The sequence below is a fragment of the Myxocyprinus asiaticus genome, chromosome 18 (genome assembly GCF_019703515.2).
Source record: "Myxocyprinus asiaticus isolate MX2 ecotype Aquarium Trade chromosome 18, UBuf_Myxa_2, whole genome shotgun sequence".
In the NCBI taxonomy this organism is placed as follows: domain Eukaryota; kingdom Metazoa; phylum Chordata; class Actinopteri; order Cypriniformes; family Catostomidae; genus Myxocyprinus; species Myxocyprinus asiaticus.
Genome location: NC_059361.1, coordinates 5,175,001 through 5,193,455, shown reverse-complemented (window position 1 = coordinate 5,193,455; position 18,455 = coordinate 5,175,001). Strand labels below are relative to the sequence as shown.

The window sequence follows — 18,455 nt, the reverse complement described above, 5'->3', positions numbered from 1 at the left end:
TCAAAAAATTAGAATATGGTGACATGCCAATCAGCTAATCAACTCAAAACACCTGCAAAGGTTTCCTGAGCCTTCAAAATGGTCTCTCAGTTTGGTTCACTAGGCTACACAATCATGGGGAAGACTGCTGATCTGACAGTTGTCCAGAAGACAATCACTGACACACTTCACAAGGAGGGTAAGCCACAAACATTCATTGCCAAAGAAGCTGGCTGTTCACAGAGTGCTGTATCCAAGCATGTTAACAGAAAGTTGAGTGGAAGGAAAAAGTGTGGAAGAAAAAGATGCACAACCAACCGAGAGAACCGCAGCCTTATGAGGATTGTCAAGCAAAATCGATTCAAGAATTTGGGTGAACTTCACAAGGAATGGACTGAGGCTGGGGTCAAGGCATCAAGAGCCACCACACACAGACATGTCAAGGAATTTGGCTACAGTTGTCGTATTCCTCTTGTTAAGCCACTCCTGAACCACAGACAACGTCAGAGGCGTCTTACCTGGGCTAAGGAGAAGAAGAACTGGACTGTTGCCCAGTGGTCCAAAGTCCTCTTTTCAGATGAGAGCAAGTTTTGTATTTCATTTGGAAACCAAGGTCCTAGAGTCTGGAGGAAGGGTGGAGAAGCTCATAGCCCAAGTTGCTTGAAGCCCAGTGTTAAGTTTCCACATTCTGTGATGATTTGGGGTGCAATGTCATCTGCTGGTGTTGGTCCATTGTGTTTTTTGAAAACCAAAGTCACTGCACCCGTTTACCAAGAAATTTTGGAGCACTTCATGCTTCCTTCTGCTGACCAGCTTTTTAAAGATGCTGATTTCATTTTCCAGCAGGATTTGGCAGTGTGGGCAGGTGCCAAAAGCACCAAAAGTTGGTTAAATGACCATGGTCTTGGTGTGCTTGACTGGCCAGCAAACTCACCAGACCTGAACCCCATATAGAATCTATGGGGTATTGTCAAGAGGAAAATGAGAAACAAGAGACCAAAAAATGCAGATGAGCTGAAGGCCACTGTCAAAGAAACCTGGGCTTCCATACCACCTCAGCAGTGCCACAAACTGATCACCTCCATGCCACGCCGAATTGAGGCAGTAATTAAAGCAAAAGGAGCCCCTACCAAGTATTGAGTACATATACAGTAAATGAACATACTTTCCAGAAGGCCAACAATTCACTAAAAATGTTTTTTTTATTGGTCTTATGATGTATTCTAATTTGTTGAGATAGTGAATTGGTGGGTTTTAGTTAAATGTGAGCCAAAATCATCACAATTAAAAGAACCAAAGACTTAAACTACTTCAGTCTGTGTGCACTGAATTTATTTAATACACAAGTTTCACAATTTGAGTTGAATTACTGAAATAAATGAACTTTTCCACGACATTCTAATTTATTGAGATGCACCTGTACACACCCACATGTACATGTTAAAGTGGACGTTTGATTGTATATTACATTTTCAAGAATTTTGATAACATTTAAGCATTTTTAAAAATGTGGGGTGACTTTAATTTAAAAAAAGTACAAATGTAATTTATTTTAATGTCATGAACTTGCATGTGTAATAATACAAGCTGTCACTGTTTGAAATTTCATGTCAGCTACACATTTTAACACAAATTATTAACAAGTTGGAACCTAAAAAATAAGGCAGAATTACAGGTATAACAATTCCACTCTTGTATCACTGTATCTGACAGGTCCAATTTATCTCCGTGGGTGTCGGAAAACGAACATTTACAGTGACAGCAAAAAAACCTCACTAGCATTTTCACATAGTAAAGGGGTGGTGTAGACTCACACCATCAACTCTTGGTGAAAAATAATTTGGTGACACTTTCTATGAAGCCCATATTTATAATGCATTGTAAAGGCATTATACGGAATTCATAATGTCTCATAATACACCTTATAGTAAGTTATAACTTCTCATATATAATTATAACTACAGTTATAATACATTATAAGATGTCCCCTATAGTATCACCTTCATAGTTATACTTTAGAGTATAATGCATTAGAACACAAGCAACATCCAATTTTAACGCAGCAGAAGTTAATAAAGTCATAAAGCCAGTTTACACTATACCGCACTTATATGATTAACTTTATCACATTATAAGTGAGATTTGCCTGCTTTAAGTAAAGTTACAAAAGCAATATAATTGTAACATACAATACAATTATAAAATAAGTTTCCAAATAAGATGCACAAACATTAAAGTTCATTGAATAGAGTCCAGTATGGAATCAGTTTAATTTATTAATTAATGTATTTATTTATTTGTGTTTACACCCAAGAAGATTGGCTACATATGTGATCAACATACATGTTTTTCTGATATATTTTTACCTTGTAGCTTTACAAGTGTTTTTCGTAATATCTCAAAATGTACATTGAACGTGTGTTATTTTGTATTTTGTGCATGTGTAATGTATATAACTTCCAACATGACATGTAGTGTCTTATAGCCACTTAAAATTATCTTATAGATGTTTACAAGATGACATTGCTTTTGTCACTTTACTTAAAGCATACCTATTATATATATTACAAATATACAGTATATATAAAGCATTATAACATCTGCAGATAAAACTGGATGTTGCTTGTGTTATAATGCATTATACTTTGAAGTATAACTATGAATAGGTATTATAATGTATTATAATTGTAGTTACAATTATTTATGAGAAGTTCTAACATATTATAAGGTGTATTATGAGACATTACTAATGCATTATAAATATGGGCTTCATAGAAAGTGTTACCAATCATTTTTGTGTTCCCACACATATTCCGTTTTGATCGATTCTTCTCGGTAGCTTCAATACAAACAGGAAGTTAGATGACAAAATCCCGGAAGAACGGAGCGCTGAAAGTGGCGGGTTGAATAAGGTCATGCTGTTCTATTCTACACTGGTCTCTTCTATTGTGTACTATTCTACTTCATTCTAATTCAGCTACTTGAATTTTTTATTGTTAAGAGTGTTTATTGTTAACGTCATCTCTCTGTCTTTATCTCTTCAGGTGACTGTGTACTCATGTGATGGAAAATGTCCATCTGCAACCATCTTTAATTTCAACATTAACAGTCATGCACGTTTCTGCAAGTGCTGTCGTGAAAATGGCCTACAAAACCGCATCATTCAGCTGTACTGTACTCGAAACACCACTACGGTGGACTATTACTACCAGGAGCCAATAGACTGCTCATGCCAGTGGAACTGATCAAACTACACCGCAATACAACAACAACAAAGCCCACATGTGTTAAGTTACAATCTCAGAGCGAGCACTAGTTTGACAGGCCCGACTTTGACTGCATTTACAGTACAGTATATTCTGCATATTTTGTAACACTGCAAACTACTAACACCAATGCTGTATTTGTTGTCATTGATTTCTATAATTTATCTGTAAGTCAATGTTAATCAAACTTTTATAAAGAGGATAAAGCTAGAAACTGCAGTTAAATTGGTGTATTATTTAGATTATAGAAACATAGCATTTGTTAAAAGATTTCAAGACATTTGGAGAAGTATTATTAGTATCAATATACCATAAATGTTATCTTAAAATGCATATTTACTTTTTTTAACATAATGCTTATTTAAGCAAAAGACACATTTCCTATTTTTACATCACAAGCCAGTCTTAAGTGGGTCTTTGAGAAATACATTTATTTAAAGATCCCTACACACTTGTTTGACATGTTTACAATCCACTCACTAGTTGTGTTGACACTGGCTGTCTCAAAAAAAGCATATTCTGCATAATAAACCTAATAATTCAACAAATATGTTTTCTGCAGCAACAGAACAACATAGCATTAGCCTAAACATTCCTAACATACTTAAACTTGCATGAAGTTACATGTTACTGTAATTGTTTAAATAAATTCAAATAAAGTTGGCTGCATCCACACTGAAAATGTAATTCTGACAAGCGATTTTGTGATTTACCACTCAGTTAATTAAACTCTATGGACCCAGCGCTTAAAACCTTAATGTCTCATATATAAGTCAGGCATATGAGGTATCATTTGAAAGCTTTTTAGAGATAACCATCATTTCTGCACTTATGTTACTTAAAATAACAAAATAAAGCCTCAAAACATTCACGTTGAAAATTAGCGCCCCCTAGAGGTAATGGAGTAGAAATATTTAAAGTGCATCCGGAAAGTATTCACAGCGCTTCACTTTTTCCACATTTTGTTATGTTACAGCCTTATTCCAAAATGGATTAAATTCATTATTTTCCTCAAAATTCTACAAACAATACCTCATAATGACAATGTGAAAGGAGTGTGTTTGAAGTCTTTGCAAATTTATTAAAAATAAAAAACGAAAAAAATCACATGTACATAAGTATTCACAGCCTTTGCCATGACACTCAAAATTGAGCTCAGGTGCATCCTGTTTCCACTGATCATCCTTGAGATGTTTCTACAACTTCATTGGAGTCCACCTGTGGTAAATTCAGTTGATTGGGCATGATTTGGAAAGGCACACACCTGTCTATATAAGGTCCCACAGTTATCAGTGCATGTCAGAGCACAAACCAAGCCATGAAGTCCAAGGAATTGTCTGTAGACCTCCGAGACAGGATTGTATCGAGGCACAGATCTAGGAAAGGGTACAGAAAAATTTCTGCAGCATTGAAGGTCCCAATGAGCACAGTGGCCTCCATCATCCATAAATGGAAGAAGTTTGGAACCACCAGGACTCTTCCTAGAGCTGGCCGCCCAGCCAAACTGAGCAACCGGGGGAGAAGGGCCTTAGTCAGGGAGGTGACCAAGAACCCGATGGTCACTCTGACAGAGCTCCAGCGTTTCTCTGTGGAGAGAGGAGAACCTTCCAGAGGAACAACCATCTCTGCAGCACTCCACCAATCAGGCCTGTATGGTAGAGTGGCCAGACGGAAGCCACTCCTCAGTAAAAGGCACATGTTAGGCTGACTGGAGTTTGCCAAAAGGCACCTGAAGGACTCTGAGACCATGAGAAACAAAGATTGAACTCTTTGGCCTGAATGGCAAGCGGCATGTCTGGAGGAAACCAGGCACTGCTCATCACCTGGCCAATACCATCCCTACAGTGAAGCATGGTGGTGGCAGCATCATGCTCTGGGGATGTTTTTCAGCTGCAGGAACTGGGAGACAAGTCAGGATCGAGGGAAAGATGAATGCAGCAATGTACAGAGACATCCTTGATGAAAACCTGCTCCAGAGCGCTCTGGACCTCAGACTGGGGCGAAGGTTCATCTTCCAACAGGACAACGACCCTAAGCACACAGCCAAGATAACAAAGGAGTGGCTCCTTGACAACTCTGTGAATGTCCTTGAGTGGCCCAGCCAGAGCCCAGACTTGAACCCGATTGAACATCTCTGGAGAGATCTGAAAATGGCTGTGCACCGACACTCCCCATCCAACCTGATGGAGCTTGAGAGGTCCTGCAAAGAAGAATGGGAGAAACTGCCCAAAAATAGGTGTGCCAAGCTTGTAGCATCATACTCAAAAAGACTTGAGGCTGTAATTGGTGCCAAAGGTGCTTCAACAAAGTATTGAGCAAAGGCTGTGAATACTTATGTACGTGATTTTTCGTTTTTTTATTTTTAATAAATTTGCAAAGATTTCAAAAACTTCTTTCATGTTGTCATTATGGGGTATTGTTTGTAGAATTTTGAGGAAAATAATGAATTTAATCCATTTTGGAATAAGGCTGTAACATAACAAAATGTGGAAAAAGTGAAGCGCTGTGAATACTTTCCGGATGCACTGTATATGAAAATAAAAGTCCTTCACTTAGCACATAAATAGATATATAATATATCAAATGAAAGCTCTCACTCTCAGGAATGTGACTGTAAAGTTTATTTTGTTGTCGTAATACCATAGTTCAAAAGATTTTCAAAAGAATCACAAAGTGAAATATGATGTCTGTAAGTCATCAAATTCAGACATCTCATTTATGCTCCAATAACTGCTGCTGAAAGCTCCGAATAGCTAAAAACGTTATATGGAAATACTCTAAAAACAAAATCACAATTGTTTACTTGTCTGTGAGCTTGCTTCGCTGAATAATCCAATGTTATATCTTAGATGTCCAGAACAAAATATGCAATCCAGAAGGAAAAGCATGCAAAAAAATCATCAGAAAAATATGTTTTGGAATATTGATGATAAAATGTTTTATATCATCGCAAAAGGGGAGGATCTTAGCTTTCTAATGACACCTAGATTGAGTTTCTAATCCACACAGAGGCTAAGAAATTCAATGAAACACCGAGGGTGGTGCTTGAGCAGAAAATTAGACTGAATGTCTATGGACGAGCATATCTGTGAGGGTTAAAATGCGCCACCTACATTTCAGATCTGTATATTGTGATGGAATGTGATAGAGAAAAAACTATATTTTTTCTAGTACTTGCTGCCATCTAGTGGAATAAAATGACCCTTTTCAAATTGAGGTTGAGTGAACAGAACCAGAATTTAGGACAACAATATATATATGCAATTAGTCCACAGTATGTGTGAATAATGAGCTTTTAAATTTGAGTGTGAAAAATTGTGGCCACAGTCCAAAAATGCACCAGAGTTTCAAATTATTACAGGCATGATTCATTTTATATATATATATATATTTAATTTAAAGGCAGCATTTTACTGTAAAATGACCAAATATACTATAATCAATACTAGTGATTCTTCACCTTTTTGCAAGTGCAACCCTCTTTTAAGAATGACAATATTTCACACAAAAAAACAAACAAACAAACAAATCTCTTTAGTGCAGGGTAAGAAAAACATCTCACCTAGTGATAATGAACAAGGCGCAAAGAGCCCTCTCGTTCACCGTAACAGCTTTCTGAAGGAGTTATTTCTGACCACTCAGCTCTTGCAGTTTTCATTGGAAAAACTACAGTGGCTTTGTTTGTAGTGATTAATGTTTACTTTTTAAGTGCCTTAGCATCTTGGACGGTTTAAGGCTCTCACTCGCTGATACGTCGACACAAACACACACTGTGGTCGTGGATCCCCATCGACTGAGTGAAGCCATATTCCAAGTACTTTTCGTCATATTTCCTGCTTTTGGCTTTCTTTCCTTTTGACTCTGTTTCTGTTGGATGCTTTTTAACATCAGCACCAGTTAGAAATCGATCCATGACTAATCTGCTGACCAACTAAGATGACTACAAATATATGAATAACTAGACCCAGGTGATGTCTTGCAATAAGCAGTAATTAGTTGATATCAAGTGGCCAGCAGGTGGTGCCATGATGCAAGTATTTTTTACACTTGTTCAAAATAAAAGTTTTCCCGCGACCCCCCCCAGTGACCCCTTTGGGACCCCCTGGGGGGGACGTGACCCCCAGGTTAAGAACCACTGAATACGATTCAATAAAAAACAAATAATAAAATTGCAGTGCCTATTTACACGAAGTGCTAATAGCCGACCTTGACATGGTTAATGTCTATTTTGGCAACTGTTTGGGCATAGAAGTGTAGGTTCTTCAAATAAAAAGGTCACACTGATCTAATTTCAGCAGCTTTTATTAACTAGATCAGTGCGCTCTTGACTCTATGTCTATCATGCTGAGTTATGTTTTGCTTTCAAGTCAAGTAATTAAGCTGTTGGTAAAGTTAATCTGCTGAATCAGAATTTTAAAGCGGAAAACATTAAACCAGCATCCAGCGGCAGTAGATAAATATCTGATACTTAACTGGCTCCAATTTGTGGCCAGTTTACACAACATTTTATAATTATTGTAACATTATCATTAGTTCATGTACATTAAAATAGAAAGAAATGTTTTCAATATTTTTGATGCACATTTTTTTAATATTCATATTTGAAGAAATAACCTGTATTGAACACACAATCTGATGTGATTCAGTGAGACTCAGAAGCAGAGGTTGTCTCAGGAGGAGGTGTGCTTGAATCAGAGCTGTTATTCTCCAGTTGGGGGGTGGTGGGGGGGCAGTTTAAATAGTGCTGGCATGGGCATCTGCAGTGGCAAGGGAGGCATGACCTCACAGAATGTATTTTTTTTAAATATTTTATTATTTATTTATTTTTTATGTAAACTGAATTGAGATAACGTTTTTCTCTAAGATGCCACAAAGTGCTCTCATGACCACAAAGAAGTTGAACTTACCAAACATTTTGGTAGTTTAGGTTATTATATGTTTTACTATAACAATAAATTGTCTACTGTGGTCTCTGGGATTATGGGATGGAGCTCCACGGACAAAGTTTTAGCCTTGCTTTGGCAACTCCTGCACTTGTTTCAGGTAATGCATCATTCTTGGAAACACTTCATACTTGATAACCTCTTTAAGTTAAGGAAATAGCAAGTGCATTTATCTGCTTTAAATGTCAGTAATTTACTTTCTCAGTGATTTTTTTTTTTCCACATGAAAAAAGTCTTAATCCTACAGAAAAGTTATGTAAAAATACAGTGTGTTTGAAGTCATGACCACTCACATCCATGCCCTAGGGGTCAGTGTAAGTCCAAGATACAGAAAAATTGCTGAGTGCACCTTTAAATAAAGCAAAATGACATCAGAGTTGAATAAACAATGCTGCTTGAGTCTGACTAAGATGGAATATATGAGGTTAACATGAAATCAAAACTGACCTTATTTACTGTCTTAATACACATTCCTGGTCTTAAAGAAAAACACAATTTGTCTTTGTAATCTTTTGTAATAACTTGTTCCGCCTCTCAAATTCATTTCCTATTCAGCTGACATCATCTAGGCTGTGAAAGTTCTTATTGGTTAATGTTAATACGTTTAGGTATTGTGTTAGGCTATGGTTCAGTTGGAGGTAATGCCGTCTTATTAAAATCTAGCTACCTAATTTAAAGGAAATGTTTCGTGTTAAATATAAGTTAAGATCAATCGACTACAGTATTTGTGGCATAATGATGTTTACGAAAAAATTATAAGTAAAAATTGCAGTTACAGTAATTAGACACTTGAAATGAAAGTGAATGGGGCCAGTCCACAAACATTAAAATACACACCTTGGTATACCCACAATTATACGTGATAAAATCAGGATTTACCATTGTTACCATCAGGGATTTACCGCCGTTACAGCGTTTACCAGATTACAAGGTTTACTTAGTTATGTAATGACAACACAGTTGTATTATTGGATATAACTTTATACATATGGTTGGTAAGTGATTCTATCACTCTGAAATCATGTTAACACGTAGAATGTTTACATCTTGTGGCTACTTTTGAAACTATGTGTATTTAAATGTTAAGGTCTAGCGCCATTCACTTCCACTGTAAGTGCCTTACTGTAACTGTCAGGTTTTATGGAGGAAATGGCAGGACTCAAACGCAGAGTTGCAATATGGGATTTTATTAATAAAAAAAAATATAACAAAAACAAATAAAAACTGCCCCAAAGGGGTAAAACACAGATGACGGGCTGGGCTGGAGCAGGGCTGGAATAAGACAAACCGGACAGGACAGGACTCAACTGACAGACACCTAACCGGGAAAAAACACAATGGGGTTAAATAGGGAAGAAAACAAGGAGATAACAAGACAAACGAGAGGGCGGGGTTATCACTGAAGACAGACACGAATGTCCAGATGTCTTAGATGTCCGGATCAAATATGCCATTCATAAGGAAAAGCATGCAAAGAAAAATTAAATAATCAGAAAAATATGTTTTTGACTATTGATAATAAAATGTTTTATATCATCACAAAGGGGAGGATCTCAGCTTCTAATGACACCTAGATTGAGCTTCTAGTCCACTCAGAGGCTAAGAAATTCAATGAAAAAACTTGGATTTATTTCATTGTCCTGCTGCATCACCCAACTTCTATTGAGGTTCACCTGGCACAAAGCCATCCTGACATTATTCTGTAGGATATCTTGATAAACTTGGGAATTCATTTTTCCCTCGATGATGGAAGTTGTCCAGGCCCTGAAGCAGCAAAGCAGCCCCAATCATGATGCTCCCTCCACCGTACTTCACCGTTGAGATGATGTTTTCATGTCGGTATGCGGTGTCCTTTTTACGCCATACGTAGTGCTGCATGTTCTTCCCAAATAATTCAACCTTAGTTTCATCAATCCACAAAACATTTTCCCAGTAGTGTTGTGGAGTGTCAGGGTGGTCTTTGGCAAACTTTAGCAGGACCAATGATTCCTTCAAGTCTTCAGCTGTCACTCTAGAGTTCTTTTTATCTCACTGAGCATTCTGCAGTGTGCCCTTTGAGTCATCTTGGCTGGATGGCCACTTCTAGGAGAGTAGCCACAGTAGTAAATTGTCTTCATTTATAGACAGTATGTCTAACTGTGGACAGATGAATATCTAAGCTCTTCGAGATAACTTTGTAACCCTTTCCAGCTTCATGCAAAGCAACAATTCTTGATCGTAGGTCTTCTAAGATCTCTTTTCTGCAAGGCATGGTCCACGTCAGCAGACGCTTCTTGTGAATAGCAAACTCAAAATGCTTGAGTGCTTTTTATAAGTCAGAGTGGCTCTAACCCACACCTCCAATCTCTTTTCATTAACTGGATGCCAGGTTTGCCAACTCCTGACTCTAATTAGCTTTTCTTTTCTTTTCTTTTCTTTTTCTTTTATTAGCCCAGGGTTTCACATACTTTTTCCAACTTACACAGTGAATTTTTGAATGATGTATTCAATATGTACAAGAACAATACAATAATTTGTGTGTTATTAGTTAAAAACAGATTGTTTGTTCATTATTGTAACTTAGATGAAGATCAAACCAGATTATAAGACAAATTTATACATAAATGTAGGTAATTCCAAAGGGTTCACATAGTTTTTCTTGCCACTCTAGTAATACATTTTTTAAATAAAAAGTTGTATATGTTAACATTAGTTAATGCACTATGAACTAACATGAACTAACAATGAACAATTGTATTTTTATTAACTAACGTTAACAAAGATTGATAAATGCTGTAAAAACTACATTGTTCGTTGTTAATTCTGATGCCTAATGCATTAACTAATGTTAACGAATGGAACCTTATTGTAAAGTGTTACCGGAAATTTGCAGACTGCTCATCCCATTGAGTTTATTGGACTCTAATAGACTCCACTGGTGAAGTACTGGATGTGAATGAGTGTCTGTTTCTAGGTTTGGCTCCTCCTATATGTGTGCATGCTGGTGTTGTGACTGACAGCTCCATAGAGCTCCTGTGGGACAGGGCCGAGGGAGACGGCCACCATTATGAGGCGCTATGTATGAACTATGCTGATACTGTCATGGTATGATCCTTAGTGGGTGAGTACACATCCTGTGTATGATGTCCTATATTTTATTTGCATTTGATGTTCAGAAGTTAAATCTGAAGTGTGGCATCAGCCTAATATGCAGTGCATAAACCATTAGTAGGTTGATTTCTACAAAAAGTGTAAACACTGTGGCTCTGTGGCACTTTCAAAACATTGCTCTGTTTGTTTCAGCATCCTGACCAGCCCGACACAGCAGCATTGGCAAAACCAATAGCATGAGTTTGGGGCGGGACTTTCTAGTTAATGGGGGCAGTGTGCGGGAAATCTGTTTGGAAACAATCATAATTTTTGCAATTCTGTGACGCAAGTGGCGCAGAAATTACACACTTCAACTTTAAATAAAAAGCAGAACAGGTTGTATTACATTTAATATAATGTTTTTGTTAGTTTTGTCAAGTTTCTATTTGTCTTTGTAGGTACAGAATGAACACTACAGAAGTATTTAAAGATATGGTCGCCGGGAAACTCTGCATCTTTTCAGTTAGCACAGAGAAGGAGTCTTTCAGAGACAGCCCAGCCGTGTTTATCGCCGTCAGAGCTGGTACTGAACAAAATTAAATTTTACAAAATTCACAAGTAAAATGGCAGATTATCAGTTCATAAACACTTGCTTTTTGCTCTGTTACACACACAATGCTATCTTATGATATCTCAACACTTTTACTATAGCGCTTGACTTGTTTTAACATTTGCTTAAAATAATCAACTACATTTACAAGCTTATTTGAGTGTGATCAAAGTGCAAGGTAGCTCAACTGTTACAGCATTGCCCTTGTGATGTAAAGAACTACGGTACGAGTCCTGAAGAGCACGCAAGTCGACACATGAGCTGAAAGTGTCATAGATGCACCACATAGTTCTGAACTCTTTTTATCTCAAAAGAGCAACTTCTGATTCCTCATGATATGACCTCTTTTAATGGCTATTGTATGTATCTGTTTGTAGCTCCCAGCTCGGTCACCTTTTTGCCACTCCAGAGGACATCATCTCTAACCATGTGCTGGAGGGCCGGCGGGGGGGTCTGTGACTCATTCATTCTGTCTATCAGAAACTCAACCTTTATCCTGCACACCAATCTGAGTGAGTCTGATGACAGGTGAGGATTTAGATCAGTTATCTGCCCTGAATGTTTGCTCTTTATGCGAGAGAGGTTTGAACTACAGCTTTTTCTCATTTTAGAATGTGTGGCTTTGAAAACCTGTCGCCTGGGAGTGTGTGTACGGTTGAAGTGAGCATTGTAAGCGGAGAGAAGCAGAGTTTACCTGCCACTGCAACTGTAAACACACATGAGTGTGACCACACTTATACATACAGACATGAATTTTTGGACGCTTTTGATGTGGGCTAGATAGCAACCACTAGCAACCACCCAGAACACCCTAACAACCACCTAGCAATCACCCAGAACACCCTAGCAACAACCTAGCAACCACCCAGAACAGCCTAGCAACTACAAAGAATACCATAGCAACCACCCAGAGCACCCTAGCAACCACCTAGCATCCCTCCAGATCACCCTAGCAACCACACTGAACTCCCCAGCAACTACATAGCAACCACCCAGAACACCCTAAAACCCACACAAAACACGCTAGAAACAACCTAGCAACCTAGCAACCACCCAGAACACCTCACCAACCACCTAGCAACCATCCAGAATACCTTATCAACCACACAAAATAGCCTAACAACCACTTAACAACCACCCAGGATACCCCAGCAACCACCTAGCAACCACCCCGAACACCTTAGCAACCCCCCAGAACACCCTGGCTACCACCCAGAAAGCCCTACTGTACCAACTGCATAGTAACCACACAGAACACTCTAGCAACAACCTAGAAACCCCCCAAACAACCTAGCAACCAAACAGTACACCCTAGCAACACCCTGGTAACCACCCCAACACCCTAGCATAGTAGTGGTGAGTTTTACATGGACACATTTTTTCCGGAAAATGTAAAAAAGAAAAAAAAAAAAAGAAAAGCCCTTTTCATCCATGTCTTTGTTTATATCTCAGTTCCAGAGGCTGCTGACAACATTGATTTTATTGAACAGGAAGTGAACAGTATGTATGTAATTTGGACACACCCACCAGGCGGAGTGAATGGCTACAGGGTACGGTGACACTGATCATCCAGTCAGTGTCGAGAATATGACAGTGTATTTTTAAGTTAGATTTCCTTTCCATGTTTTTACAATCAGTTTGGCAAGAAAGTTGATGCAGTCATGTAGAAGTAATAACCAGTTTGTGTAAGTGTGTGTATTTTGTGTGTGTAGTGGATGAGTAGACTGCTGTTGGACTCCTGACACACCTGTTAAAACTTTCATACTGACCGTCTCCGCTGAAATGTAACTTAGTAACACCCTGTATTCCTTGAATGCTCGTGTTTCTGCCTCTCTCATAATACATGAGCGCAAATTTTGCATTATATCTCACAGAGAGAGAGAGAGAGAGAGAGACAGAGACAGAGAGACAGAGAGAGACAGAGAGAGAGAGCATATTATTGTATATGTAAATAACAGTTTTGTCAAAAATGAATATTCTGCCATCATGTTATTCCAAACCCGTATTACTTTTTTTCTTCCGTGGAACACAAAAGGAGATGTTAGGCAGAATGTTAGTCTCAGTCACCATTCAATTTCATTGTATTGAAAAAAGATGCAATGAAAGTCAATGGTGACTGAAACTAAACATTTTGCCCAACATCTCCTTTTGTGTTCCACAGAAGAAAGGAAGTCATTGTGGTTTGGAACGACATGAGAGTGAATAAATGCTGGCACTATTTTGGGTAAGCTATCCCTTTAAGAGGATGCTTATCATCTAATGTGACTTAGTAGTACATACAGTAGTACTTTCATCCAAGTATCAGCTCCTTTTTTTGGACTGAACCTGTCAGCATATTATTTAATGGGAAACCAAGCACCCGATTATTGCTATATTTGTATGTTTTTGTCAAGATATGAAATTCCGGGTGCCCCATCTTTCTATTGCTTTATTTGTCATATTATTTTACCTCATAATATTTTTGTAAAATGTTTTATTCCTTTTTTATTGTTATCTTTTACCCTGTAGTTCCGATATGGCCTTGCAGGTGAACTCCAACACCAGGTTGATCTCCATAGCAACAGCATCATGATTCATGACCTGACCCCAGGAAGTGATTACAGCTTTGAGATCCAGTCCTTCCTGGGGTCAGATTTCAGCCAGACCACATCCAAAAACATCTCTACTCGTAAGAATCAGAAAAGGTTTACTGGAATCTTCTGGATTTAAATTAGTTCTAGAATTCAAACCAATTATTTTTGAAGGAAATGTTTATTGATGGCTCATTAGAATTAGCAATCATTCAGAACTATAGTATACTGAGTATTAAAGTACCATGGTATTACCGTCCAACACCAGAATGATACCATGGTACTACCACAATACTTTTTGTAAGGGAGATACAGTTGAGTGGTGCCACAATGTTGTAACAAGGCATTAAATTGCAGTAACATAAGAGTTACAGTTACATTAAACCGATATAAACTAGGAAGATCATTGTCATGTTTGTTTTGAGGTGTATGTTCCCTCTCTCTGTCTCATGCCAATGTCACATCCGCTACAGTGGCCTGGGCTGCAGCTGTTGGTCATTTTGACTTCTACAGAGTGACCGTCAGAAATAGTTCTCAACAGTTGGACGTTAGGCGTGAATCCGCACCTGCAGGAAGTCACTCTTAGCGGTCTGCAGGACGGCTGCTCCTACAACACCACTGTACAACGCTACAGAAACACACTCAGTGGCACCGCCGCCATAATCACCATACATACAGGTTAGACTGTTACCCATAATGCACTTTGAACAATAAAAGGCAACATTCTCTATAAAGCTTTAGAACAATTTGTATGATCAATTCAAACTTCATTAAAACTAAAACGAGTTGAATCTAATTGAATTTAACTGAACAAAACCGCACTGAATTTAGCCAAATTAAATTTGAGATGAACTTCATTTAATTTAACCCAACTGTATCCAACTGAACTGAATTGAATAGAATTAAACCACACCCAACTGAACCAAACTGAATTGAACTATACTAAATCACAATGTGATTGAATTGGATTGTACTGTACTAAACAAAATTAAACTGAATTGAATTATACCAATTTAAATTGAAACTAACTGAACTGAACTAATTGATTGCTAACTTTAATTGTATGAAATTAAAATGAATTGTTCAAACTGAAAACAAATCAAACTGAATTGAACTGCATCAAACTGAGTTGAACCAAACTGAACTGAACTGCACTGAATTAGACTAAAATGACTCAATCGAAATGAATTGAATGTAATTGAATTGTAACAAATTTCAAATTGAATTGGATTGAATTGAACCAAACTTACTCCAAACTGAACCAAACTGAATTGAATGTAATTTAAAAGAATTGTAGCAAACTGAAACAAATCGAACTGAATTGAATTGAATTGCACCAAACTGAGTTGAACCAAACTGAACTGAACTGCACTGAATTAGACTAAACTAACTCAACCGAAATTAAATGAATGTAATTGAATTGTAACAAATTTCAAATTGAATTGGATTGAATTGAATTGAAACAAACTAACTCTAAACTGAACCAAACTGAACTGAATGTAATTTAATGGAATTATACCAAACTGAACAAAATCAAACTGAATTGAATTGCACCAATTTGAATTGAACCACACTGAATTAATTGCATTGAATTAATTACAGTTGAATTGAACCAAACTAACTCCAAATTGAACCAAACTAAATTAAATGAAATTAAATTAACTGTACCACACTGAACTGAAATGAACTGTACCAAATTGAGTTGAACCAAAATTAATTTAATTACATTGAATTAAACCAAAATAACTGAACTGAAACTAATTGAATGTAATTTAATTGTAAAACAATCCAAGTAGAATTTAATTGCATTGAACCAAATTAACTCCAAACGGAAGTTATGGAATGTAATTTGATGGAAATGTACCAAATTGAATAAAATCGAACTAAACTGAATCGTACCAATTTGAATTGAACCCAACTGAACTGAACTGAATTAAACCAAACTAACTATCCAAACTGAACCAAACTAAATTAAATGAATTGTACCCAACTGAACCAAATTGAATTGTACCAAATTTAGTTGAACCAAACTGAACTGAAATACATTGAACTGAAATGAATTGAATGCAATTGAAATGTCCAAACTGAACCAAATCAAACTTGATTGTACCAAACTGAATTGAATTGCACTGAACTGAACCAAACAAACTCATTACATTAATGTAATGTAATTAAAATGAATTGTACCAAATTGAACCAAATCAAACTGAACTGTATCAAATTGAGGTGAAACAAAAAAACGGAATTGAATTGCATTGAATTGGAAATGAATTAAATGTGTTTGATTTGAATTGTACCAAACTGAACCGGATCAAACTGAATTGAACTGTACCAAACTGGATTGAACCAAATGGAACTGAATAAAACTGAACCAAATTAAATTGAGTGGAATTGAATTGAGCCAAATTTACCGAAATGAACTGACATTAATTGATCTAAATGGAACCAAATGAACCTGAATTGTATTACCGTGTTGAGCTTGTGCCTTTGTATATGCGCATGCATCTGCGTATTATGTTATGTTTCAGTCCCTGCCAGTCCTGAGGACCTGCGTGTTATAAGCGTGTCACCTCGTGCTTTTTCACTATGCTGGTTGATTTCACCTGGATGTGACAAGAACTACATGCTCCAACTGTTCCCTGACCAGGGCAATATCAGCATCACTAGCACACCGGACAACTACATCCAGGTACAAACTCCCCCTCTCACACCCTGAGTCACTCACCTGCAGCCGTATGCCAGGTGTCAGGTGGAGGAGTATCTGTGTCAACTGGGTGGAGTGAGAAAGGTAAGAGAGCAGAGGAGAGAGTGAAAGAGAGAGAGAAGGCCATTAATAATACTACTGATAGCTGCAGTAGAGGGACTAGTTTGTCGCTGATCACTTACAAACTATCTGTTAGTTACCTGGTTATCCATTCAGCAGTTCTCTCATAGTGAGGGGCATCATGCCATCCTGTCTGTTGCTGCTGGTTATCTTGTATGTGGGCATCGGTAGAATTCAGGTAAGCAATGTTTTACATTGCATGAGTTTTGTATTACATGACATGCTTTAAACAAGTGTGCAATACATGTTGTATTAAATCCTTGAGATAGATTTCTTCATATAAACTTTTGCTGACCTTTCACACACACACACACACACACACACACACAAACTGTGCTGCTGGTGTGATGCCACACGACCTCAGAGGAATTCAGCAACTGGCTTGACTTTTTTTAGAAGGAAGAAATAGGACAAAACTGGCACCCAAACAAAGAGTTGTGTGTGTGACAAATATCATTCTGTGTATCGACTCTTCTCGTTTTTGTTTGAAGAATTGCCATTTTAGAGAAATTTGTAAAGCATCCGTTATTAAACACACTTTAGCTTTATTTCTTCACGTACTGTAGAAAATGTTCCTTATTACTGAATCTATTATCCTGGATTGACACAAAAATGTTTCTTTGTTGTTCATGTCCATCAAAAGGCTTTCTCTTTCATATTTTTGCTTGTCGCAAAAGAAAAAACAAACATACTATTTATTATAATAATCGATTTTATAATACATTTGTCTAATAGAATTATATTATAATTATACTTAATTATATTATGCTATATAATTATATTATATGTTATATATGAGTCTAATGTAATGCTGAAAAACATATTATTGCAGTTTTTTAATATAAATATATATTTAAAAAATCTATGCATCAATATTTTTTTCAATTTTAAAAGTTTAATGTAAAAAGTGTCTTTTAAAAAAATTGCATTAATATATATATATATATATACTGTATATATCAGGCATGTGCCATGGGCTTTGAGACTGGGCAAGCATCAAAGATTTTGAATAAACATAATTAAAAGCTGTGCCCAAAACACATTAAACGAATGAGTGTAATGTTGCGGAAATGCTATTGACATAAATTGTTGCCTTAGAACCTACCAGTCAACAGAAACAATTATGTCACAGTGGCGAACTTCATGACCAAATTGTTTTAAATTCAGGGCAGCAATATTGCTCATATCACACAA

General features: G+C 37.1%; 2 protein-coding genes across 2 annotated transcripts in view; both read left to right on the top strand.

The window, feature by feature from the left end:
* Positions 1 to 3,902, top strand: part of otogl (otogelin-like) — a 97,146-nt gene extending 93,244 nt beyond the window's left edge. Inside the window, exon 57 of the mRNA XM_051723978.1 lies at positions 3,024 to 3,902. Within this exon, the coding sequence (XP_051579938.1) occupies positions 3,024 to 3,224 (201 nt within the window). The 3' untranslated portion in view covers positions 3,225 to 3,902. The remainder of the gene's footprint in view (positions 1 to 3,023) is intronic.
* A 4,328-nt stretch (positions 3,903 to 8,230) lies between these two features.
* Positions 8,231 to 18,455, top strand: part of ptprq (protein tyrosine phosphatase receptor type Q) — a 92,495-nt gene continuing 82,270 nt past the window's right edge. The window contains 10 exon segments of the mRNA XM_051723977.1: positions 8,231 to 8,288; positions 11,142 to 11,272; positions 11,344 to 11,357; positions 11,716 to 11,840; positions 12,245 to 12,379; positions 13,320 to 13,417; positions 14,376 to 14,535; positions 14,863 to 15,014; positions 15,016 to 15,115; positions 16,966 to 17,126. Coding sequence (XP_051579937.1) covers positions 8,231 to 8,288; positions 11,142 to 11,272; positions 11,344 to 11,357; positions 11,716 to 11,840; positions 12,245 to 12,379; positions 13,320 to 13,417; positions 14,376 to 14,535; positions 14,863 to 15,014; positions 15,016 to 15,115; positions 16,966 to 17,126 — 1,134 coding nt within the window.